General features: G+C 39.2%; 1 protein-coding gene across 1 annotated transcript in view; it reads left to right on the top strand.

Moving 5' to 3' along the window:
- Nucleotides 1-24,594, top strand: part of COL19A1 (collagen type XIX alpha 1 chain) — a 381,848-nt gene extending 357,254 nt beyond the window's left edge. Inside the window, exons 49-52 of the mRNA XM_056109815.1 lie at nt 147-213; nt 15,734-15,862; nt 24,220-24,297; nt 24,467-24,594. Coding sequence (XP_055965790.1) covers nt 147-213; nt 15,734-15,862; nt 24,220-24,297; nt 24,467-24,594 — 402 coding nt within the window. The remainder of the gene's footprint in view (nt 1-146; nt 214-15,733; nt 15,863-24,219; nt 24,298-24,466) is intronic.
- Nucleotides 24,595-24,842: the final 248 nt, after the last annotated feature.

Below are 24,842 nucleotides of genomic sequence, written 5' to 3'. Positions count from 1 at the left end.
TACTGCTTAATATAGTGCATTTCTAAGAACATTTAGCTTGACGTACAAAACTCTATAGAAGTTTCTAGTATGCACACCAACCCGGTATTTCTATTTTTTTTTATTCACCTGGACTCCTTTTTAAACATGATTATTTTATTCTTTAGGCTGATGCAGTTTCATTTGAAGAAATAAAGAAGTATATTAATCAAGAAGTTCTAAGGATTTTTGAAGGTTAGATTTTATTTCATAAATATTTTTTTTATTTCTCACCAATTGCTTCCTCCTATTCACTGTGGGTAATTCCATAAATTAGATTCTTAAAATATCACACAACAACTTCCAAAGAAACCATCTGAGGATGGGGATGCTTGGTTTGATATGAAAGACTTCATGCTGTGATAAATTGTTCTCCCTATAACTTCCTCTCTTTATTGATGATCTAGGCTGGGGCGATAGCACAGCAGTAGGGCGTTTGCCTTGCGCACAGACGGCCCTACCGAGCCAGGTTTGATTCCTCTGCCCCTCTCGGAGAGCCCAGCAAGCTACTGAGAGTATCTCGCTCGCACGTCAAAGCCTGGCAAGCTAGCCATGACGCATTCAGTATGCCAAACACAGTAACAACAAGTCTCATGATGGTTACGTTACTGGGCCCACTCGAACAAATCAATGAACATCTGGAGGACCTGACCATGATTGCTGATCTGTTAAGCAGTACAGATAACGCGCCTTTCTTTTTGTTTGTTTGTATTTTTGTTTGTTTTGATTTGACACCACACCAGGCAGCCTCAAGGGTTACTTCTTGCTCTGCACTCAGGAATTGCTCCTAGTGGTGCTTGGGAGGCCATGTGGGATGCTGGGAATTGAACCCTGATCAAACACTACCCTCTATACTATCTCTCGGGCCCAATCTTTCTTATTCACTCGATAGCCCTTAGAATATTTTTTCAGTCTGGGGCCAAACTGATGGTACAGCAGTTAGGGTACTTTCCTTACACTTGACTGATTGAATTTGATCCTCAGCATCCCATATGATCCCCTGGGCACCCTCAGAAGTGATTCTTGAGAGCAAAGCCAGGAGTAAGCCCTGAGCACCACCAGGTATGGCTCATAGACAAAATAAACAGACAAAAAAACATTTTTCAATCTTCATGGGTCAGCCACCATCCCCTTCCACCCCCAGCCTAATTCACTTGACATCCGTGTATTTGTGACCAATAAACTGAAAATGGCCTTTATTTTATTTTTCTTTGAGAAGGATGAGTACTAAACATGTTTTATGTTTTATATTTTATTCCTTGGTCCTTCCAAGCAGTGCTCAGGAATTCAGGTCTAGTGCATGCTTGGTGTTTGCTCTAATCACTCTTTGGTCTCCTGGTCAAAGAGTGGTTGGTCTCCTTTTGTTAACCAAAAGAATATTCCATGATAGGTGAAATTCTATTTTGAAATTCTAACAGGTGAGATTTTAATTTGTGTCCATCAATATTAATCGAAACACAGTCACACTTACTCTTTTCTGCATTTTCTCTGATGATTTTTACACTGTAGTATCAAATTTAAGTACTCGTAACAAACCACCTACTTATTTCCTGAAAATCAGTAAATATTTGCTCTCAAAAACTGTGTAAGTAAAGTTTTCTGACATTTGATATAAATATTTTAATAACACAGCCTATGATAACATTCAAAAAAATAACTCACGGGATTCTGTTGATTCAGAAGGTATCAATTAACTATCAACCATGCATTTTACTTACACAAACTTTCAAAATAAACAGAAGAAAGTGTTTTTCGTTGTCCATTGAGTTCATTTTAAAGACCTAAGTGTGTGATATTTTTGTTTCTTTCTTGATAAATTTGTAGTTATTCTTGTATTCATATAGTCCCAACTTTAAAGTGTGTGTATACATACACACACTTTAAAGTGTGTGTATCCCAGTAGGCGGGGGTCACACCCACCACCTGGCCCCCTGGCGCTGTGTAATCCCATCAACGGCCAAGACTCAGAGACTATAAAATCCAGCTCCCGGACGAGAACAGTGCAGTCTTCTGCCCCCGCGCCTGGCTGTTCCTCACCGAGGCCCCTTGGAGGGGAGCGGGTTGAGCTTCCCTCCCCACCCCGACCAGGGCTCCAGCAGCCAAAGACCTCCAGGACCAGCCACCACCATACTGAGACCACTCTCCGCACACATGAAGGTACTGACAGAGGGACAAAGCCACGCGGGTTCCGGGGCCGAGATCTCCAAGCCTACTCGGACTGGAGTCGAGCATCTTCCACCCAGATCCTCCAAATCCCAGTAGGCGGGGGTCACACCCACCACCTGGCCCCCTGGCGCCGAGTAATCCCATCAACAGCCAAGACTCAGAGACTATAAAATCCAGCTCCCAGAACCGCGCGGTCGCATTCGCAGCCGCGCAACGTCTTATGGGGACATCTTTTTATGACATCTTATTATCTCATTCCTACTTTGGACAAATTTGCAGGCTATCGAATGTAGCCTGCCCACAGGGCAGAGTCTGGCAAACTCCCCGTGGCGTACCAAATATGCCAAATACCAGTAACAATGATGGGTCTCATTTTCCTAAAGAGCCTTGAATATAATCTCAGGGCTAGGATGAAAGAGACGTTACTGGGGCCTGCTCGAGGCAATCGACGAATAACAGGATGATGATGATGATGATACATACACAGAGACACACACAAATATATATATACACATATATTTTTTCTAAATCATCTTTAAAAATCATTTTATAAAATTGTCTCTAAATTTTATAAACTGCATCATTGTGGTTGTTGATAGAAATGTTGACTAAAGAAGAGATGAGGTGGGGCTGGAGTGAGAGTACAATGGGTAGGGTTCTTGCCTTGCAGATGTTTGGTCCCTGGAGCCCCATATTGTCCCACAGCATTGGCAGGAATAATCCCTAAGTGCAGAGCTAGGAGTTCAGAGCACCTATAGGTGTGGCCCAAAACAAACAAACAAACAAAAGAAAATAAACACAAAAAAGAAGAGATATGTCAAGGATTAGACATTTGTGAATTGCTATTGTGTTTCTTCTTTTTTTTTATTTTTCATTTTTTATAATTTTATTTATTGAATCACCTTGAGAGCAGTTACAAAGCTTTAGGGTTTAAGTCTCAGTCATACAAAGAAACACCCATACCTTCACCAGTGCCCATTCTCCACCACCAAAAATCCCAGTATACCCCCATCTCACACCCTCCTACCTGTGGGGCAGATGATTTCCACATTACTTTCTCTCTAGTTTGATTACATTCAAATATTTTGACACCAGACCCACCATTATTATTTGAGATTTTACCCCAACACTCAGATCTGCTGAAAAGGCAACAGTAGACAATTTGTTTTCTATTTAAAAAAGGCCCTCCCGTTGATCGTCGATTTGCTCCAGTGGGCCCAGTAACATCTCCATTGGAGACTTTGTTGTTACTGTGTCTGGCATATCGAATACTCTCGGTAGCTTGCCGGGCTCTCCGAGAGGGGCGGAGGAATCGAACTCGGATCGGCCATGTTGGCCGCTTTAAGGCGAACGCCCTACCCGCTGTGCTATCGCTCCAGCCATTGCTGGTTAAAAATAACATATGATGTCGCGTGACTGCAGTAGTGGCCAGACAATTTTGAAATTCCGAAATTTTAATAATTAGATCTGGAGGGATTTCTACCAAAACCTGCTGGGTTCCGAGATTTGTTCCTGAGTCTCTGGGATCATGGCCTTACGCAGCTTGATCAGGAGTCAGAAAGGCCGTTCGTGGGCAGCAACTCGAGGTCTCGTTAGGGTGGGGAGGAAAGGGCCAGTTCCACCCTCATCCCGTGAGGCCCCACCTGTCTCGTCACTGAGGGTCCAAACCTGACTATCCAGTGGCCTCTGGAGGAACAGGCCAAGGCATGGAACCTATTCCCACCTGGGTTTTCTCAGTGCCAGTAACCTACAACAGGGACCGGACATATTTCTGCCAATAGCCGTTGGGTTTCGAGATTTGTTTCTGAGTCTCTGGTATCATGGCCATTAAGCAGTTTGATCAGGAACCAGAGAGGCCATGCCTCCAATTATACAGCTGAGCCAAAGGTGGTTTGTGGGTGTGTCTCCCTCATACATAACTTTTGGCCATTTACTTTCTCGGTAAACTTTGCCACAAATTTTTAGGGTGTGGCCAAAGGCACAGCAGCAATTTTGGGGTATCTGGAAGTCTGAAGGCACCATCAGGCTGCTGATACACTCACCTCACAGGTACAGATTGACCTGCTGGCGGCACCAAACCCCCGCTATTGTGTTTCTTCTATGCTCTTATTTAGTGAGCTCTGAATGCATATAGCTGTCCTAAAATCTGCCATAATTTTTTTATTCATACACAGAATATCATATGTCTTTGTCAAATGGTTTGCTAATAAAGGATCAATCCCCTCATCTGTGAGCTTTAAAAAAAGGGGGTTGTCACACGATTTGGACACTAGATGTAGAACATAGGGACTTCAGTAATAAAATAGAAAAAAGAAAAATTTATCACCTGACATGGTGATGTTCTAATTCACTTCATCTCTACTCTCTTCACCATTCTCTGGTATAATAGTTTATTAATAAAATTAACCATTTTTTCTTGAGCTACCAGTTTGGGCTGGAGCAATAGCACAGTGGGTAGGGCATTTGCCAGGGTTTGATTCCTCCATCCCTCACAGATTGCCCAGCAAGCTACCGAGAGTATCCTACCTGCAAGGCAGAGCCAGGCAAGCTCTCTGTGGCTTATTCGATATGCCAAAAACAGTAACAACAAGTCTCACAATGGAGATGTTACTGGTGCCTGCTCGAGCAAATTGATGAACAATGGGAGGGAGGACAATGCTACAGTGCTACCAGTTTTTGAAATTTTATTGGGGCCCTTAAATTTATAAATCTTCTTTTATTTCTTTAATTCTTGGTGTAAGCATAGCAGAATAGACTCCAAACAAACTTCTCCCAACAAACATACCTCAAACGATAACTCTGAAAAATAGAAGGAAGTGTCGTACTTCCAGAGGAACACAAGAATATAGAGATATAGGGGGCTGGCATGATAGTAAAGTGGGTAGGGCATTTGCCTTGCATGCGACAGACCCGGGTTCGATTCGTTGCAACCTTGTGCCCACTCAACGTAATCTATGAGTGCAGAGCCAGAAGTAAGCCCTGAAACATTGCTGGGTATGACCCAAAGACAGATATATATATATATATATATGTATATATATATATATATAGAGAGAGAGAGAGAGAGAGAGAAGGAGAGAGAGAGAGAGGGAGGGAGAGAGAGAGAGAGAAAGAGAGAGAGAGGCATAGACAGGACCAACTGACTTGCAGAACTCAAAAAAAGTAAGACCGGGGCTGGAGCGATAACACAGCGGGTAGGGTGTTTGCCTTGCAAGCAGTCAACATGGCCAACACAGGTTCGATTCCCAGCATCCCATATGGTCCCCCAAGCACCGCCAGGAGCAATTCCTGAGTGCATGAGCCAGGAGTAACCACTGAGCATCGCCAGGTGTGACCCAAAAAGCAAAAAAAAAAAAAAAAAAAAAAGTAAGACCCAGGTGCTCTTGTTAATATATATATATATATATACATACATATGTACATGTATGTGTATATACATATATATTCACATTTTAATATATTTTAGGACAGCCATATGGATTCAGAGCACACTAATCAAGAGAGCAGAGAAATACAAAAATACAATAACATTCACAAATGTCTAATCCTTGACACATCTCTTTTTTTTCTATTTTTATTTTTGGGCCAGATAGATAGATAGAGAGATAGATAGATAGATAGATAGATAGATAGATAGATAGATACTGTGATCTTACATATATATACATATATAAAAAATTAAAACACTGCAGCTGTAGGGCATTATTTCTTCTGTGCATGTGACCTCTGCACAAAGAGTATAAATCTTGTGAAGGCCCTGGACACAGAACACGTAGAATCTCAGCATTCATGCCTGTAGTGCCCCATAGTCACGAAAATGAAAATATTGAGTAAATTAAATACAACAAAAATTAAACTTCTAGACTATAAGACCGTGGCTACCAGAATGGAAAGGAGAAAGTGGGAGTGAGTTGTTAAGTCTGGTAACCACACAAATAAAAATCGCATCATATCTAAGATGCTTAATTATTGCTATGGCAACACCTTATTATACTTTAGAATTTACACCACCATTCTGGATGAATTTACTAATCTATGAAAGAAGGCATATGGACAAACATCAGGCAAAACTCGTAAGAACATATCTTGGTTCTTGAGATGAAATTGGAGCCAAAAAGTCATATAACTATCAGAGTAAAAGGAAGGATAGGGCAAAATGCTTCTGAACCATATTTCTGCCTCAAGATTTAAAGTGTCTGGAAAAGCTCCTTTATCCATGTATGATTTCTCCTTCATATGTATTTCACATACTATAAGTGAATATAGATGAATATATGTTATTCTCTCATCTTAAATTGCGGTTGTAATATATCTTAAATTGTGGTTGTAATATATCATTTTGGCAGCCTAGTTCGGCCTTGAGATTTTATCAGCCTCTCCTTCCTCATCCTTCTTAAACTTGCTGTATTGGTGGCTCTTTCAGGGTCAGGGGAATGAGACCCATTGTATTTACTGTTTTTGACAGAACGAATATGCCATGGATAACTTGCCAGACTCTGCTGTGCAGGCAAAATACTCTTGGTAGCTTGCCAGGCTCTCTGAGAGAGATACAGGCTTTTAGGGTGGCCTCTAATTGTCCTTGCAGGTGTTCCCATGGTTCAAACCATATTTGAACCCCATCAAATATGGTATGGTAATCTTGGAAGATGGGTATTAAGTGTCTTATGATGTGTTGCGTGGCCGTTTTGCGGCCACGCGGTCTGAAAAGCGGCTTGGAGCGTGGTGGAGGATGGGTAGTGGAGGTAGTAGAGGTAGTGGAGGTCTGCCAATGAGGTATCTATCTGGTACCAGTAGGGTGGGGCTTATGGGTGTGATCCCTGGGTCGTCGGAGCTTGGTGGGAGCAGGCAGAGGATCTCTGTTTCTGGGTCCCATTGAGTCTGAAAAGCAGGATCACAGAGTTCCACACACCTGGTTCTGTGGGGCTTCACTTGTGCATGAATCTCAGCCCGAGTGCCCGGAGCCTGGGTAGTGGAGGTAGTGGAGGATCTCACCATTCTACAAGGAAGTGATTATCCATGTCAAGAGAGGGGTTCCTCAGGGTGATACCATTTCACCGAAAATCTTCAGTGCCACCCTTGAGAACGTCATATGACAACTGGAATGGGAAAGAATAAGAGTGAAGATATACGGGCAGCAACTACACCACCTTCACTTTGCTGATGACAGTTCTGAAAACACCAAATATTAGCCAAGTGGCACAAATTATGGTCGACTTTGATCATGAGTGTGGAAAGGTCATACTACAGCTGAATCTCACAAGACAATGTTTGTGAGAAACGGTCTCATTCCTGACATTCCATTCACTCTCAATGGAATGAACATCTCCGAATGCAAGTTATCTGTACCTAGGTCGAGAAGTCAACATGATGAATGACCTGGCACCTGAGTTGTACAGGAGTAAGAGAGCGGCCTTGAATGCCTTCAAGAGTGTCAAAGAAATAGCTAAGAGGACAAAGAACCTCCAGCTCCGGGTACATCTCTTCGATTCCACTGTTCTTTCTGCATTAACATATGCCTCAGAGACCTGGGCCCTACAAAAACAGGATGACAACGCTATTTGGGTCTCCCAAAGAGGAATTGAAAGAGCTATGCTTGGAGTATCACGCTTCACTCAAGTGAGAGAAAGAATTCAGAGTTCCCACCTCTGCTGATACTCGAGAATCAGGGACACTCTCTCGTTTCAGGGACACTGTCTCGTTTGTTAAGGCATCAAAAATCAGATGGGCTGGACACATAATACAATTTGGAGATGACTGCTGGACTAGAGTCGTTACTGACTGGATTCCAAGGGATGTCAAAAGATCGCGTGGACACCCACCTATGAGATGGTCAGACTTCTTCGTCAAGACCCTAAACGATCAATTTGAGGCTCTTCATGTTCCTGGAGAGAGCAGAAGCCACTGGGTACACTAGCCCGTGACAGGGACAAATGGAGAGGTTACTGGTGCCCGCTCGAGCAAAACAATGAATAACAGGATGTCAAGTGATCAAGTGAATAGATCTTACTCCTCTACAACTAATAAACTAATTACTTATAAATACAAATATTTTATATATGCATATCCTTGATAAATACACATACTGTAGATGTAAATAATTTTTAAAATATTTTCCTGGGGACCAGAGAGATAGTACAAGCAGAGAAGGTGCTTGCTTTGCATGCAGCCAACCGAGGTTCTAGCCCCAGCCCAAAATAAAAACCCAAAAATTTTCCTCAGAATACTCTCAATTTTTTCCAATTTGCTTCTTTTATTTTCTTTCATTAAGTTTTCACAATTTTCCCAGAGCCAATAATATCTGTTTGTTCATATACAAAAAAAAATTGACATAAAATACCAAAAACTTGGAGGGAATAGTGACACTTTCCAATGAAAAACTTCATTATCGGGTTGTCAAGTGGGGATTTTTAATTGATTTCACTGTTGTTAAATCTTCTCTTATTCCGGTCAGCTTCCCCATTGCCATTTTTTGCCTGATTGTCAGCATTTGGAGAAGTGAAATATGAGAGAAAACTTGGGAACAAAACAGTAAATGCTAAACCTCCTTATTTTCTGAAGGAAAACCAAAGACTTATTAGTCTTGGATCCCCATTACAGAAACAACCTATTTACGATTCCAGTAATTAAACTTTAGGTTTTTCACTAGGATTTGCTGGTAAAAACTACTCAGTTGAATAGAAAACAAAATTTTCCAAACCTTCTTCTTCAATTGACTTTAAACAGTTCTCTTTATTTTAATTTCCCCCCTTTGGCCTCATTTCCTATTGTAATTAATACTGGTAATTTCGCGATTCTTTAAGGATTTTTCAGTTTTAATTAGCTTGTTTTCCAGCTTCTAGTACAAAGATTTGGCTTTCTTCAGTAGGCTAAGTCATCTGTCACTCAACCATTTCTCATCTTTCAAAGTATGTTGTTGTCTCCTTCAATTCATCTTCTTCAGTCTTTTCATTTTAAAGCTTTTAAAATATCTCATTATAGTTTTGCAAGTATTCTGGAGGGAATTAAAGCAGATTCATGTTCTGTTTGATCCAACTTACCATGATTACCCACAGTGACATTTCAAAACAACATACTAACAAAGGTGGCAAAGGATTAGGCCAATGATAAAATATGGCTGTTGAATTGGGACATAATAAGGCATAAAATAATTATAAATCTACCAATTGGTGTTGCTGAATTAACAGTTAAAATTAAACTAGGGAATAATTATCAAGATGAGAAGGAAATTGATCTTTTTATGTTTTTACCCTTAGTAGATCTATATTAATATTTGTTTCTCACATTTAAGATATATTTATTTGTATGTAGGTGTGGTGTGTGTGTGTGTGTGTGTGTGTGTGTGTGTGTGTGTGTGTGTGTGGAAAATCCCTGGAATAGTGGAGCCAAAAAGTGATTACAAATTATATTACTAAGCCTATGAGTAAAAGTTCTTTAACCTTAAGGCCAGGAGGTAGCAACATTATCAAGGATATGACTGACTTCTCCTGGGAAATTCTCATTAGCTGCTTTCTGTTTCCATAATGGGATAACAAATGACAATAAGTTGGAATTGGACCCCAAACAGGGTCAATTAAACATTTTAATGGGCATTCAGAGAAAAATATGAATTTCTGGCTGTTAGAGAGTTTACAAATTCTATCTGTGAAATAGAAGGCAGACATGGGCCAGATGACATTAAAAGTCCTTACCTTCTCCATATAGTGTAGTTTATCATCACATTAATATTAATGTTGTCATTATATTAATGATTCCAGTTCTCTAAGGAAGCCAAGACAATGATCTCATTTGTTAGGATGACTGCTGTGGGTCTGCTTTGGCAGATGGAATATGTATATTTGGTTTATGCCGACGCCTATTTGAACACTTTAGTTTCCTGCCTCATTAGAAAGCTTAGTTTAATTGACCAAAGATCTCTAAAAGACAGAGGAAAGGCAATTAAGAGTACAGATCTTTACAGTTTATTTAGAGGCTCAGGAGCATATTATTTTAAATTATAGAGCATTAGAATGGGGTTTAGCAGAAGTAATTATTCTTATGCTAAATACTATTTTTGAGTTTATCCTAAAACTAGGTAATTTATAGCTAAAAGCAATTATTTGAAATTATTTTTGTCTTACTAAGAATATTAAAAATCCCCCAAAGCAAATTATTTCTAAATTCAATTCATACGTTAAAAAGTAGACTCTAGTACTGTGAATATTTGTGTCTAGACACTGAAGTATTAAAAACAATGCATCTCAAATTAACAAAAACTCTTCTGGACAAAACAAAAAAATAGGGACTGGAGCAATAGTACAGTGGATAAGGTACTTGCTTTGCACAGAGCATACCTGAGTTTGATCCTTGCTGTCCCATATGGTCCCCTGAGCATAGGCAGGAGTAATTCCTGAGTGTAGAGCCAGGAGTAACCTCTGAGTATCACTAGGTGTGGTCCCAAAACAAAAAAAAAATTAATTAAACAAAAATGTGCAATTTTGAATTGTGATAATTGTATCTCATATTGTTTATAATACACCTAGTTTGTAATTCAATATACTAAATATATCCTATTAATATTCAGTATGATGATTTACAAAACAATATATGTTAATTACAAATTTGTTTAATCTTAAAAAAACATATTAGCATCAAATGACATGGCTTAGGATAATCAGATAACAACCATTTTATGGGAAGGCCAACAAATGTATTACTCCTTGGGTTGATTCATACTCATTAGTCTCCCAGCAACAATGTCCATCACTCAGCAGTATGAGACTCTGATTCTACAGATACTGTGATGTTCGAATTTGCTTATTGTGTGGCCGGAGAATGTGAGTGTAAAATAATACTCATTTGTTGGAATTCCCCCCTTCATAATAATTTACATAAATTCAAAAATAATCACATGAAAGATATAGATATATTATGTATAATCTGTTATGAATTTTGTGGTTTAAAATGACCCTTTTGGGAACACCAAATAACGGTGTTGGGAGGATCCTCCCAGGATGGGAGAAGCATGCGGAAAGTAGACTATAGACTAAACATGATTGTCACCCATTGCCTCTTTTGCAAACCACAACACCCAATAAGAGAGAGAGAACAAAAGGGAATGCCCTGCCACAGAGGCAGGGTGGGATGGGGGGATGGGTGGGAGGGATACTGGGATCCGTGGTGGTGGGAAATGGGCACTGGTGGAGAAATGGGTATTTGATCATTGTATAGTTGAAACCCAAGCACAAAAATGTGTAAGTCTGCAACTGTACCTCATGATGTCTCACTTTTAAAAAATTTTTTAAAAATAAATAAATAAATAAATAAAATAAAATGACCCTTTTGTCACTAAGTATGGAGGTATATACCTTGGTGTTTTCAGGGGAAATATTCGCTAACCCAGATCTCAGATATAGAACTTTTGGCACCTACCATCCCCGTGGTAGCAACTGGAATGACTCCTAGGAATGAGTCAGCTGCAGTTAGTGGTTACAGCCTGATGGAAGTAACTGTTCATAGAACTTGTTTTCCAAAGCAAAGTACTGTTTTGAGTATCAATTTTCAGCCTCCCTAAGCATGTTGTAAAACTATTCAAAAAGCAGCTCAGCAAATTTTATTCATGGAAATGCAGTGCCCAACCACGTTCTGCTTTAAAGGTTACAACGAATACAGAGGAATTGAAAAGGGAAAAAACAAATCAGGAGGCCTTTGTCACACTGAAGGACTGTGTTCTCTCTTGAGCACGTATCTCTTACTCTCCTCAAATTTATCTCAGTAAATTTCTTTAAATAAAACTATTTCACTCCACTGTCACTGTCACTGTCCTCCTGTTGTTCATCGATTTGCTCGAGTGGGCCCAGTAACATTGTGAGACTTGTTGCTACTGTATTTGGCATATGGAATATGTCACGGGTAGCTTGCCAGGCTTTGCCATGCGGGTGAGATACTCGCTCCGAGAGGAGCAGAGGAATAGAACCTGGGTCCACTAAAAAGATCAAAAATGTGTAATATTATTTTTAAGAGTGTTTTGTTTCCTTGGGTAGCAAAAGGAACTACATTTTTATAACAAATATTTATTGAAAGTATATATTAATTTTTAATTTACTAACTTCTATTTATTAGATATTTCAAAATCTTATGTATGTTTAAACAAACCTGCCTTTACAGCTTAAATTAACAAAACTGAGTGAAAAGATTAGAGAATATTGAAGTAACTCTTTATAGAGTCTGTATAATTTGGAAGCTATATTTTCTAGGTTGTGTCTGTCATTTCATCCTTACTTGCAAAACAAGTATTGAATTTATTAGGAAGAACATATCTGAAATTTTTGTATGCACCAAACATGCTGAAATATTTACATTAAATAATTATTTCTTATTTGATAGTGAATATATTTTTGAAAAATGGTGTGCTCTAGTTTTACAAATGAAATCATTTGAACTTATAGTTATTAAAATATAGGAATGTAAAAATGTAGAAATAATGTAGTTGACTTTTTTTGTCATGGCAAGGACATGGCCTTCTTAATTTTCTATTTTAAATTTCACTATGAATGCTAGATATGCTAAATGTAAGATAAACCAAGCCAGTTTAAATACTAATTAAATTACAGTAATGATAAGCTTTTGGTGAATATACATTAATGATTTTATCGAACTTAATTCTTATTCATGAAATATGAGCTACATTTTTAAGGTAAAATTTAACTGAAGAATGACCTATATGGATTAATAACTAAGGATTCTATAATTCATGGTTAACATATAATTATCCAGTAATGCAATTCTTCAGTGTAATTTTGGAATAATCATTTTTAAAAAGTAATTCTGAGAATGTTCTTTGTAACAGATTTCTAGTCATTAAATAAAACTTATCACAGTAGATAATCATTATAGTGCATGGGACCTATAAAAACTTGGATAGTCATTCTTACTAAAATGGAAGTCAGAGAGAGAGAGAGAGAGAGAGAGGGAAAGTGCCTGCCATTGAGCTCTAGAGGCAAGCTGGGGGGAGGGGGGTGTTGGGAGGGAAACTGGGGTCATTGGTGGTGGGAAATGGTGGCAGAACGGATGTTATATCATTATATGACAGAAACCGAATCATGAACAGCTTTGTAACTATGTATTTCACGGTGACTCAATTTACAATTTATTAAAATTTTAAATATCAAAAAATAAAATAAAATGGAACAATTTTAGGCGCTCTCTAATTTCTGAAGAAGAGCACTAAAATAGGGTCCTAATTCCGGAGGATGTTTTGTTCAATTAATAATATCTGATTTATTTAGTGCAAAATCTATTTGAGGAAATATTTTATTTGTTGCCTTTTACATTTTCTTTTAACAGTGTCATTTTTATATCCTTTGAATTTTTTCCTTTTTTTCCTTTTTTTTTGAGGGGTCACACCCAGCAATGCACAGGGGTTATTCCTGGCTTTGCACTCAGAAATTACTCCTGGCGGTGCTCAGGGGACCATATAGGATGCTGGGAATCAAACCTGGGTCAGCTGCGTGCAAGGCAAATGCCCTACCCGCTGTGCTATTACTCCGGCCCCCTATATCCTTTGAATTTTGTGAGTTAATAATACAAATGTCCTGCAATCTATTCTCCTATCCAGATTCACTGTGGACTCATTAATAAGATGCTAAGGAAAAGTAGTAAAAGTTGTATATAAACTGTGTCACCTCTAACGAGACTTTCATGGCCTCGTCACTGAGATCCCCTTGAGGCAGCACCTTTGCTTCTCTCCTAAATTGCCCTCTTTTGGACCATATGTTAGGTTTCCAGCAGTTTGGTGAAAGAACAAAAGGACCAATAACAAAGATTTCCCTGTAAAGGCAGCAATGCTTATTCTCAAAGTGACTTGATTCATTGCTTTTTCAGCTTATAAAGGTCACATTATTGACATCACTTTTTGACCTTTTAACATTTTAAATCATTTTTCAGTTTCCTGTAACATGTTTCTGTAGATTCAAAGTTTTCTTTAGGTACACACACACACACACACACGCACACGCACACACACACACGCACGCACACACACAGACACACAAAATGAATAGAATAATTTTCTGCTTTCACTGTCTAAATTTAAAGTCCAACAGGATCCTGTTTATCTGCTCCAATGCTAAATTTTCTTTGAACAAATGAGACCTATTTCCTGCTAAACCATGAAAGAATAATATAACCCACTGGAAACGGAACCAGAAAAAAACGAATACTATTGAGGGCTTACAATAATAACTTCTCTCTTAAAAGCAAATATTAGATGTGGACAAATACAATATGTGATTTTTCTAAAGATGAAACCATGAAAACAGTGAATTCTTAGTGAATATGAAACCAATAGCCATCTTTTTAGTACATAAAACTACTCATATGCAATTTTGCTCAGGAATAAATGCTGTTTATCTATTGCTCCACAATGAAAATAGCTCAAAACTTTGTTGTCCTGAAATATAAATAATTGTTTCATACTTCACATTTTTTGTGAGTCAGAGATGGAGAATAGACTTGGTATGTGGTTGTAACTGGAAGTCTCCATAATGAATGTGAGGTCTGGGTGTAAGCGGGGACTGCAATCATCTGAAAGCCTGACTGGACATTGAGTCAACTTTCAACCTTATCTCCATAGCTAATGGCAGGTGCCTGTAGTGAGTCCCCATGTGGACTCATCCTCAGGACTTTTTGAGTGTCCTCACTTGTTTGACACCTGGTTTCCCCCAGAATAAGAGAGAGGGGAGCTAGAAATCCACAGCACTTGGTGCCTTTTTCAACTTAATCATCCTTGTTGCACACTGTCGGTTCTGGTGGTTTCCCTGTGTATTAAAAGCAAAAAGAAAGTCCAGCCCACATTTAAAGATAGGTAAATAAGTTCCACCTTTAAAAGGAAAGACCCAGAAATTTATGAATATATCTTAAATCACCACACTTATATTTACATTATTTACAACTTTGTTGGAAAGTGGGTTTAAATTTATTTTTAAGACCATTTTTTAGTATGAGCCTTACTTCTCTCCAAAATCATTAGCAGAGGTTTATTAGATCCCAGGCTATATGTCCGTGGGACTTGAAACATCTCTGAAGCACTGAAAGTTCATAGCCCTCTAATAGACACAGATGGTCAACATTACGGTCAAACAACTCTGTGCAATTTTTTTTATTTGACCAAACAACAAAACCCTCTCAAATAAGCCAGAAAGAAAACATAAACACCATATGATTTTGCTTATATGTGTTATACGGGGAAAAAACAGATGAACTAAATTAAGTAAAAACAAATTCTTGGGCTATAGAGCCAAGTAGGGAAGGGGTAAGGGACAATTATGTAGTGAAGAGTAAAATCAAATTTCCAGTGAAGTTAATACAGTATATACAGATGGTTATTTGTAATAACACACACCTTCAGATAAAATGTTATATTGCAGTATTATTTCCAGAAAAAAGTATTAATAAAAATGCCAGCTATTCAACCAATTGGTAAAGCATAAGTAGTAAAATTCAAAACCAATTCTTGATTTCAATAAAAATATTTTTGTAATGAGATATTTCCTTTTTCATATCATAAATGAAGAGAGGATGGCTGTGTTCCTGTCTCAGCTCAAGCTGCCAGCAGCAATGTTGTCTGCACAAGCTCACGGGAGGCCTGGACCACCTGGGAAAGACGGGCTCCCTGGGCCACCAGGAGACCCGGGACCCCAAGGTAAGTTGTTAGATACAGAATTTGTTTACAGTGTTATAACCCTCAGAATTTAGAGCATGCTAATCATAGTTAAGGCCCTTTGGCATATATGTAAAAAATATACATATATACATATATATGCACAAACATATATTTGGGTAAACATATGTGTATATATAATTATTTGATAAAGGGTGTCTTAATATTTAATATTCTAAATCCAATTTGGTGTGGTCTTTGTTTGTTTTTTGGGTCACACCCGGTGTTGCACATGGCCTACTCATGCACTCAGGAATGACTCCTGGTATTGCTCAGGGGATCATATGGGATGCTAGAAATCCAACCCGGGTTGGCTGTGTGCAAGGCAAATGCCGTTCCCACTGTGCTATTGCTCCAGCCCAATTTGAGGTGGTCTCGGGCCACACTTAACAATGCTAAAGACCTACTCCTGGCTCTGTGCTCAGGGACCACTCCTGGCAGTGATCAGGGGGGCTGTATCAGGTGCTGGGAAATAAATCCTGTGTTGGCCACATGTAGGCAAACCCCCTACCCACTGTATTATTACTCTGTCCCACCGAAGTCAATTTTTCACTTGACCTAATTAAAATTTAAAACAGAATGATAATCTGCTGATCAAGATATGTTTTTATAGGGGTTGAAGAATGTATTCTTATAGCAGGCAGGGCCTTACCTTGTACACAGCATACCCAGGTTCAATCCCTAGCACCCTATATGGTCCCTCAACCCAGGAGTGATCCCTGAACACTGCTGGGTGTGCCCCCCTCAGAAATAACCAAAATGTATCCTAATAATATTTGTTAAGACAATATGCATGTGTACATGGCAGTACTCAGGCTTAATACTTGCTCAGAGTTCAGAGATCATTTCTGGTGGGGGTTGGGGGACTATTGTAGTGCCAGGGAATCAAACCCAGGTTGGCCACAGTCAAGGCAAGTGCTCTACTTGCTGTACTATCCAGCCCCTGAAACAAAATTTTGAAAAGTTTAGAACCAGTCTCCTTCCAACAGAGCTTGAAGATGATAGCTTTTTTGTTGTTGTTTATTTGGACAAGGAGGGTGTGAGAGGGGTGGGGTGGGCACATACTCGGCAAATACTTAGGGGTTACTCCTGGTTCTATAATCAGGAAACACTTCTGGTAAGCTCAGAGTACTAGATGAAGTGTCAGGAAATGAACTTGGATCAGTTGTGTGCAAAGCAAACACCCTACACACTGTACTATTGCACCAGCCCCTGTAACTTTTGAATTTAAGCTACTCACAAGATGGTTTCTAAAAGTTTTATAAGAAAACTTGACCTGAATTGGCGGAGAAAGAAAATTGTTCCCTTCACGACGAAATGAGACGAAGACACAATTCCAAGATTGTGTCTCTTGTAGTTTCACCCCTACATTAAGCCTGTAAGACTATTTTTTGGGATTTTTTGTTTGTTTGTTTGTTTGTTTGTTTGTTTTTTCTTATTTTAGGTTATGTTTAAGTTAGCAAAAGAGTCGAATAGACCCTGGTTTACAAGATCCACAAGCCTAAGGAGGAAGAATTAAATACGTTCATCACTGGCCTTAAAATATAAGACTATGGAAACTGTGCTACCACAGAGGCACTCAAGGGTTCTCCTTAACATGATCAAAAGCACATGGTGTGGTGCTGTAATGTTATATACATGAAACCGTGCCATAAACAGCTTTGTTTCCCAAAGAGCCTAAAATAGTTTTAAGAAGAAAAAGAAATGAAAGCACTTAGTAGCAGAGAATTATTTTTCATCTACAAATTCACTTTTCTTTCACCTGCTTCTCTGCACCTGAGCCGTGTTTTCCTTAAGAGGTGCTCCAGGGCCACTAACGTCCTGCCTCCAGCTGAAAGAGTAACCACCATGCTTAGTCATGAGTCCTCAGCAACAGTCACTACCAACAAGGCACTTGGTTTAGCTTCTCAGTGTATGGCAACCTCAGTGACATCACTTGTTTATCTAATCTAAACCGAGTATTGTACCTTTTCTTTAGATCATAGAGAGGTTTAATGACATGGTTGGAAGATGGCTGGAAGAAAAGTTGTAGATTGAGGTGTAGGCTTTTGTGCGAATGTTGTTGTAAGAAGGGGATTTAATTTTTTTTGTGGGGGGGGGGGCTCTACTAGATGAGTCTATCCTAAAGTCAGAGTATATGAGACTGGCATGAAGAATTTGAAAGTCCATCTAAAGATGTATGGTATCTTTGGGTCTAGGAAATACTAGAAACATACACCCAACCCCAACCTCCACATTCGATCCACAAACACCTCTGGTGTTCCCCAATACCCCAGATCTCGAGTTCCACCATACTCTCATGCCATTGCATTGAACCATCTGCATTAGCCAGGAATCCCTGAACCCCCTGAGAACTACTTGGAAGCTCCTCTCCAAGAGAGATGTGGATGGGAGGTATGTGCTGAAAGTAGACTAAGGACCAAACGTGATTGCCTTTCAGTATCTGTATTGCAAGCCATAAATGCCCAAAAGTAGAGAGAGAGTAAGAAGGAAATTGCCATAGAGGCAGGAGATGGAGTGGGGTGGGGCTGGCAGGAGGGATACTGGGAACATTGGTGGTAGAAAATGTGCACTGGTGGAGGGACGGGTGTTCAATCATTGTATGACAAATTCAGTCATGAAAGCTTTGTAACTATATCTCACAGTGATTCATTAAGAAAATTTTTTTAAAATTTTAATTAAAATTTTAAAAAAGAGAGATACATGTGAGGGCTCAAACCATGTGAAGGATAAGGAAAGATAGCACAGGTAGGAAAAACCTTGAGCAGACGCAGCAGCATCGAGTTCAAGCACAGAAACCTTGAACAATCAGTTGCAGACTAAGAAGAAAATAACGGAAAAACAGGAATTATGAAGGGAAATTGTTCCGAACTGAAGTCACCTGTTCACACCAGCAGACCTCTTCAGAGATGCTGTTAGACAGCTCTCAGACAGAGGCGGTGCTGAGTGTTGTGAAGTTTTGGAGACAAGACTTCTATCCTCCCTATGTTTGTCCTCCGTTTTCAAGGAATTTCTATTCATTGCTATCTACTTGTTCTGCCTACTTCTGCATTACTACTCCTTACAGGACATCCTGAATTTAAAAGACTTCCCCACGTGACTTTCAGTTACTCTCTTAAACCACAGTTGAGTAAAATTGACAAAACCTTTGCCCCATCACAGAAGTCTGACAATTGATACATATCTTGAGGATACCTCAGGTTTCTCCTCAAGTTTTTTTTTTTTTGCCTGACAGCCCCATTTTAGGATTTGTTACAATTACTAGAAAGGCAACAGAAAAATATAACTTGCAAAATAAGGGATTCATGTTTCAGGAATATTTGTGTACTTAGAAATCAGGCCAACTGATCAATCCTGTCTAAAGTCAACACAATTCTTAGTGTCAAAATGAAACCAAGGGACTGTCATTTCGGTTTTGGTTCCTCCCCCAGAGTTCCCAAGAATGGAATGGTTTTTCTTTGCTAGACAAAGACATGCGAAGTCCTCAGAAGAGAAAATTATGCATGTAATTCCAAAACTCTGCTCTGTTGGATTTAAAAGGGTTTTTTTTTCCCTCAAAAGGCAAGAGGAAAAAATTTACAGAAAACTGTTTTGCCAGTGAGCATGTAAGGGGATTGGCTGACTTCTCTTCCTGACACAGCACCACTTAAGTTTGAGAAGGGGTTCGAAGTGAAAAAGGCAGTAGAGAAGGGATGGGATAAGTGGGGAGCCTTCTGCTCACTCAGTCTGTCTGCAGTGACTCTTCTGAAATCTCTGAAAGATTTTTTCAACGCTTATCAGGTAAGAAATTCTTTTTCATTACGAATAAAGTAGTTTGATTTGAAATATGCCCTCTGGAATGAGTCCTTTATTATCTCGAGGAAGAACAATCAACCATTCCTTCTGCCTCTCCAGAGGCACAGAAAGCATGCAGAGAGAAAAAAAGAAAGTGTTGGAGACTGAGTGTCAGCCTTGCCTGCTGCAAGCAGGGTGCTGCTTCTATCAAAAGTCAGTGAAATTGTGCAGTCCCTCTTCAACCCCCTCTCATCTTCTTGCAGTAAGACTAGAAATCATTAGGAGTATTGAATTGGGCCATCTCATTTGCGTTTTTTCTATACTCTGCGATGCACAGGGGATACTCCTGGCTCTGTACTCAGGAGTTACTCCTGGTGGTGCTCAGGGGACCATATGGGATGCTGGGAATCAACCCAGGTCAGCCGCATGCAAGGCAAACACCTTACCCACTATGCTATAGCTCCATGGAGCTCCCCTTTTGTTGTGTCTTTAGTCAAAGGCATTAAAGACAATTTAAGGTTCTTTCCTCTTCCTGTTTGTGTTGTTACCAGTGACTAGAGGTCAGACTTCCATGGTGCAGTGCTCACATTTTAGGCCAGTGCTCGCCAGGCACCACTTTTTGCTATGGAGCTTGTGAACATTTTAATTGTGCCACTCACCAGCGCTCACTGCCAAGCACACACACATGCCCTCTAGGGATCACAGTCCTGGTCAAAGTGCAGGCAAACTTTAGTTGCAGTGTTACCACATAGCTGACCTTAAAGAGCCTAGAGTTTGCCCACTCTGTTGGGTTGCCAGCCCTCCCAATAAGCAACACCACTGGATGCCTGGCACTGATGGGCAGCATCGGGGAGCAAACTCAGCCTCATGCTTTTAGGGCAGGGACTTTTACTACACTCCCATCTCCAGGGTCCCCAGACAGTTCTAGGTTTTTAACTAGTCCATGAGTTTCTAATTACTGCTTTTCTAATGTGTGCCGAGAAAAGTTTCCTTGCTGTTCGTTCATTCCCACCACGGTATACAATATTGGGTTTGATTTGCTGGCACTGTCAGAGATGAAGAAGAATATGCACACCGAGATTAAAGAATCCCCGGGAAGAATAATCTGGCTGGATTCCAATCCGTGTGTTTAATAGAAGTGAATTTTTCTAATAGACCTTACCTTCTGGGGCCATTTTTATGAGAATAATTTTTAAAAACTTCAAACTTTTTTCCAAACACAGCTGATTCTCTACCTCTGAGAAAACCCTAAAGAACAGATGCTCCACTTATAAACCCATTCATTTTAGAAAGAGCCTCACAGGCTGCACAGAGGGCTCAGTAGAGTACAACACCAGTGACTGTTCTGTACTCCTTCCATCAGTTCTAAAAGGACAGTATGCAAATGGCTGTTCTTTCATTTGAATCTTTATTTACCTATTTATTTATTTATTTTTCCCTTTGGGTCACACCGTGCGATGTACAGAGTTTACTCCTGGCTCTGCACTCAGGAATTATTTCTGGTAGTGCTCAGGGGACCATATGGGATGCTGGGAATTGAACCCGTGTTGGCTGCATGCAAGGCAAGCACCCTACCTGCTGTGCTATTGCTCCAACCCTCTCTCTTTTGAACGTTTGAAGTTTAAGTGCTGTTTGGTTTAAGGAAACTTTCTATTATTTGTAAACTAGTGGCCCAGGGGTAGTTCATGTGACTGAAAGAGATTTGACCTTTTAAATTTATTAGCCTTAGGGGATCCTTGGAAGTGGGAGGTAGGTGGCTAGTTGGTGGTGTGGGTCAAGGAAGCTAAACAATTTATAAACTATGAGGCAGGCCCCACATGAAGAACTGTCCCTCCCAAATGTCAGCCATATGCTTTTTGGAGCCCATTTCTTCACTCTACATGCAGGTACACATATTATAACTTGAGACATAAATACTTGGAGGAGAAATGAAATCCCTTCTTCTCTAAGGAAATAAAAAAAGTACCAGAGGTTTATTCAATGAATGCTACTTCTAGATTATTTAGATTAGGGCCCTGCTGTTATTGTTCTGGTTTTACTTGATCAGCAACAGTGACATCAAACTGTCATCCTAAATAATGATAGCACGGGAAAATACATCTTCATTAATAGATGCGCCTTCTAGCCTTTTCTATATTTGAGAAGAGTCCTAACCTAATGAATTGATAGTCTAATTCTAGCAAATGGGGATACACTCACTGATTTTATTAACTTTCTTATCTAAAGTATTGATACAAAGCAAAGATAAAATAAGATCCTTGGGGGCAGTGAGATATTACAGTGGATAGGCAATTTCCCCTGTATGCAGCCAATCTAGGTTTGACCCTCAGCACCCCATGTGTCCCCCAAGCCCACCAGGAATGATTCCTGAACACAGAGCCAGGAGTAAGCCCTGAGCACTGCCAGATGTGGCCACAAAACTAAAAATAACAAAATTAAAAGGTCCTAAGGCTTGGCCTCACATGTTGGAGGAAAAGGCAGCTCAAATAGAGAAGGGAACACCAAGTAAAGTGTGGTTGGAGGACCCACATGGGATGGGAGATGCGTGCTGAAAGTAGACTATAGATCTACATGATCGCCACCCAATACCGCTATTGGAAACCTCACCCAAAAGGAGAGAGAGAACAAAAGGGAATGCCCTGCCACAGAGGAGGGGTGGGAGGCAATGGGGCTGGAGGGAGGGAGGGATACTGGGATCATTGGTGGTAGATGATGGGCACTGGTAGAGGGATGGGTAATTGAGCATTGTATGACAGAAACACAGCACGAAAGTTTGTAAGTCTGTAACTGTACCTCACAGTGATTCACTAAAAAAGAATTTAAAAGGAAAAAAAAGGTCCTAAGGCTATATGGAAACCTTCTTGAGGAATGAGTGGGGGACAATTTTAGGAAATTTTAAAAAAGAAATAATTTGTATGCATGCGCAGAGCTATAGTTCTATTAACAATAGGTAGTTATGAGTTCATGAAATTGGAGGTTTGCACAAATAAATTATTTCATTTGACAGGAGTGTAAATATTACCCTATTAATCAAATGTACAAAGTAATATTTCTTATTTTATGATTCCACATGTGCTAAACCCATTTGGAATATTTTTTGTATTATATTCAAATCTTAGAACTAAATTTGTGTAGTTTTTAGAAAGATTCTTCACTGGAATCATATTCAGCCTTGTTAATCTTATTATTAATTGAAACTAACACTTAGTAATTTTTCTTTCACCCCTATTTTTTTAACCTATGATCTTACTAAGATATACGAAGGTAAACTTTACAAACATTATCATACAAACTGGATTGAACTTTCAAATATCCTTCACCATAGTAAATGAGAATTTTTTTCCGGAAATGTTTAGATAAGTTTAAAGGATATCTCTAAATGACCCTAAGCACAATTTTTTTCTTGTTTTCCTCTTAATTCTATGAAAGTCACTTTTTAAATAAAATCATGGTGGCATTTTAAATTTGAACACATGTTAATTGAAGATATTTTGCCAGTCAAGGTATTGTTTATTCTGGGGTCTAATATTCCATTGAATATCTTTAAGATAATTTCCAGAAGTGAATATGTGTAATTAGAGATTTCCTATATGTATCTTAAAATATTTAAGCACCTCAAATATATACCTCAAAATGTTTAAGTATGAAAAAATGAAAATTAAAACACTTTACAATTAAGCTCTTATCGCAATAGAACTTTTATTCAAATGAAGTTTTACATGAAGGCCAATGTATAGAACCCAGAACAAAGTATTTTTATGGTTTTCTCAAATGCAGGAATGAGAGCTCCCAGAAGAACAGATTATTCTGTATCCTTTTAGCTCAGGCAACAAAAAGCATATTCAAGAATTATTTTATCTTAAATTATGCAGGCCTTATACCTAATTCACTTTGGTGAATAAAGCATTATTAAAGCATGAAGCATTCTAAATTAAAGAAATGCACTTAGGAAGATTCTCAGCAGCTTGTCTTGCTTTTGGGCATTGTTGAAGTTCTTAGTGCTTTAGTGTTGCAAACTGTCTTGTCAAAACAGGGGTTGCTATTTTAAATTTTAAAATGACAAAGGTGTAGTCAGTAAACCAAAAACCTGACTCCTGAATTTCACATATATTCAAACTGTCATTTGTTGAAATCCTGAGTTTGGGCTCCTACTTCCTTCTATTCTTACGCTCAGGCTCTGAATCTTACTGTTATATTATCTAGTCCATCTATTATGCAGGTGATAACTTTTAGTATACTTCTTGCACACGGACTGTGCATAGCCTTCAGAGAAAACTCTAGTGAACAGAGTACACACATCTTGTCATAGGAGACTGATTTCTTTAGATGTGCTTTATAGTGCCAAAAATCTCATTATCAAGAGTTTGACTAGTTGGAACATTTTCTACATGCTTTTATCCAAGATTCTCATTGTTTATTATACTTAGTCTGTTAAGTTTAATGTGTGGCTAATATAAAATATATTACTAATACATATTAATTCTGGATGAAAGAAATGTCATAATGCTGCCATAGGGCACTCTTACTTTTCAGTGTCTCTTTTTCTCTCTCTCTTTTTCTCTCAGGCTACCGAGGACAGAAGGGAGAAAGAGGGGAACCTGGCATTGGACTTCCAGGGAGTCCAGGTCTTCCTGGGACTTCAGGTAGTAGTGGTATATCCCTTCACGGTAAATCAGTCCTCTAAACACAGGAACCAGGCCTTCCTCCCTATGGACCTTATGTGTCCTTACAGCTTATTGCTTGAAATGAGGAAGGAAGGGTTATCTGTGATTTGGAGATTTGTATTTTAATGGGACCTTTTGTTTTTATTAGCTACAGGTTTGCCAGGCTCACCAGGTACCCCAGGGCCCCAGGGCCCCCCAGGACCTAGTGGAAGATGTAACCCAGAAGATTGTCTCTATCCTGTGTCCCATTCCCACCAGCGGACAGGTGGGAAATAAACATACTTGAAGAAGACTTGATTCCTGGTGATATCTCCTTGCCGTTGGAGCTGTCTGAATATCATCAAACTCTCTTGCCATGTGGGCTGCTTTTTTGTTTTATGGTGTTGGCCGAACACTTAGAGCAACAATTTGAATCCTAGTCCTATAGTAATTGCGATATCACCATTTTTAGAATTTTCCCAATTTCATTCCATGTGTTTTACTTCTCCCTGATTTTCATTCAGGGTCTTATATGAAACTCACAT

The sequence above is a fragment of the Sorex fumeus genome, unplaced genomic scaffold (assembly GCF_029834395.1).
Source record: "Sorex fumeus unplaced genomic scaffold, SorFum_2.1 ptg000008l, whole genome shotgun sequence".
Taxonomy (NCBI): Eukaryota; Metazoa; Chordata; class Mammalia; order Eulipotyphla; family Soricidae; genus Sorex; species Sorex fumeus.
This window is presented reverse-complemented; position numbering and strand designations above follow the sequence as displayed.